This window comes from Austrofundulus limnaeus, unplaced genomic scaffold (genome assembly GCF_001266775.1).
Source record: "Austrofundulus limnaeus strain Quisiro unplaced genomic scaffold, Austrofundulus_limnaeus-1.0 Scaffold607, whole genome shotgun sequence".
Lineage (NCBI taxonomy): Eukaryota > Metazoa > Chordata > Actinopteri > Cyprinodontiformes > Rivulidae > Austrofundulus > Austrofundulus limnaeus.
The window spans coordinates 225,737-227,549 of NW_013953009.1; the positions used below are offsets into that span (position 1 = coordinate 225,737).

A 1,813-nucleotide genomic window follows, 5' to 3' on the forward strand; every position below is an offset into this window, starting at 1 on the left:
TTCATATCAGGTGTGTTGGAGCAGAGAAACAAGTAAAACCTGCAGGACTGCGGCCCTCGAGGACCAGGATTGCCCATGCCTGTCTTAGACGGAGCTGAGTTTAGTTTCCACAAAAATATCAAAAGCTAGCTAAAAGCTAAACTTAGCAAAGGGGTAGGTAACAGGGCAAGAACTTTGATCTAACAAACGACATCATGTGCTAGAAAAAGCTTGAACGAGCTCAGAACRGCAGCTGAAGGAACTCACGGCCGCGGCGCAGGAGTGGAACATTTTYCGAACCCCTCGGCACATCTCGAACAGCAGCTGACCCGCTCCCTCCRCCTCGTCAGAGTTCTGCTCCAGGCCCGAGAACATGAGGCCCAGCAGGGCGTCGAGATCTGGAACCTGTGGGGGACGATACGACGAGAAAAACAAGTCACRCGAGCAGCCGGTCGTGCTGTAAAGAAAAGAAAGGTTTGTTTAACCCACCTTTCTCATCAAAAAAGAAAAACTCTCAGCTGCAAACTTGCAGATGTGTTCCTTCTTGTGCGCCAGCATGGTGCTGTACAAACTGCACAAAGATGCTTTTATTAAATCTGCTCTGATGTGTCATATCAGAGTGTGGAATAAAACAAAAAATAAACGACTGACTGATGTTCTCACCTGTACACGTTGCTCATGTCCTTCACCATGAGCCTCCACAGGTACTTGAAGATGTAGGACAGCGAGGTGAAAGCCCACTCCAGCAGCTCCGTGTCCTTGGTGTCCAGCAGCGACGTGATCAGGAGGAAGAAGTCGGGGAAGTGTGGGTAAAAGTCCGTCTGYAGGTCTCGGGCCAGCTGCACCACCAGGCTGGAGGAAAACAAACGTCTTTGAACCTCGCTGAAGCCAAAACTGACAAAGCATTATCTATAAGCCAAAATTAGTAGCTAAAAATTAAAATGGGTTAACCCTACAGCTAAAGATTAAATTAGCAAACCAGTTAAGCTAAAAATAACAAAAAGCAAAAACATTGCTTATGATTAAAATCAGCAGAATTGTAGCTAAATGCTAAAAGGTGCAGAAAGCTATCCAAATGTAGCAAAACCATAGCAAAATTTAAAATGAGCACAATAGCTAAAAGCAATCAAACCAATTAAATGGGAGCTGGAAGCTAAAAGTAGCAAAATGTTAGTTAAATGAAGCAAAACTGTAGCGAAAAGGTGCAGAAAGCTAGCTAAATGTAGCAAAACCATAGCTAAAATTAAAAATTAGCATATTAGCTAAAAGCAACCAAACTAATTAAATGAATGCTGGAAGCTAAAAGTACCAAAACCATAGCTAAAATTAAAAATAAGCATATTAGCTAAAAGCAACCAAAACAATGAAATGGAAGCTGGAAGCTAAAAGTAGCAAAACGTTAGCCAAATGAAGCAAAAAAAGTAGCGAAAAGGTGCAGAAAGCTAGCTACATGTAGCAAAACCATAGCTAAAATTTAAAATTATCACATTAGCTAAAAGCAACCAAAACAATGAAATGGAAGCTGGAAGCTAAAAGTAGCAAAACGTTAGCCAAATGAAGCAAAAAAAGTAGCGAAAAGGTGCAGAAAGCTAGCTACATGTAGCAAAACCATAGCTAAAATTTAAAATTATCACATTAGCTAAAAGCAACCAAAACAATGAAATGGAAGCTAAAAGTAGCAAAATGTTAGCTAAATGAAGCAAAAAAGTAGCGAAAAGGTGCAGAAAGTTAGCTACATGTAGCAAAACCATAGCTAAAATTTAAAATTAGCATATTAGCTAAAAGCAACAAAACCAACTAAATGGAAGCTAGAAGCAAAAAGTAGCAAAATGTT

The 1,813-nt window shown here is 40.4% G+C and overlaps 1 protein-coding gene across 1 annotated transcript in view; it reads right to left on the bottom strand.

Moving 5' to 3' along the window:
• utp20 (UTP20 small subunit processome component) overlaps nucleotides 1-1,813 on the bottom strand; it is a gene marked incomplete in the record, with an annotated part of 32,575 nt that overhangs the window by 28,058 nt on the left and 2,704 nt on the right. Inside the window, 3 exon segments of the mRNA XM_014027005.1 lie at nucleotides 247-384; nucleotides 469-550; nucleotides 643-831. Coding sequence (XP_013882459.1) covers nucleotides 247-384; nucleotides 469-550; nucleotides 643-831 — 409 coding nt within the window.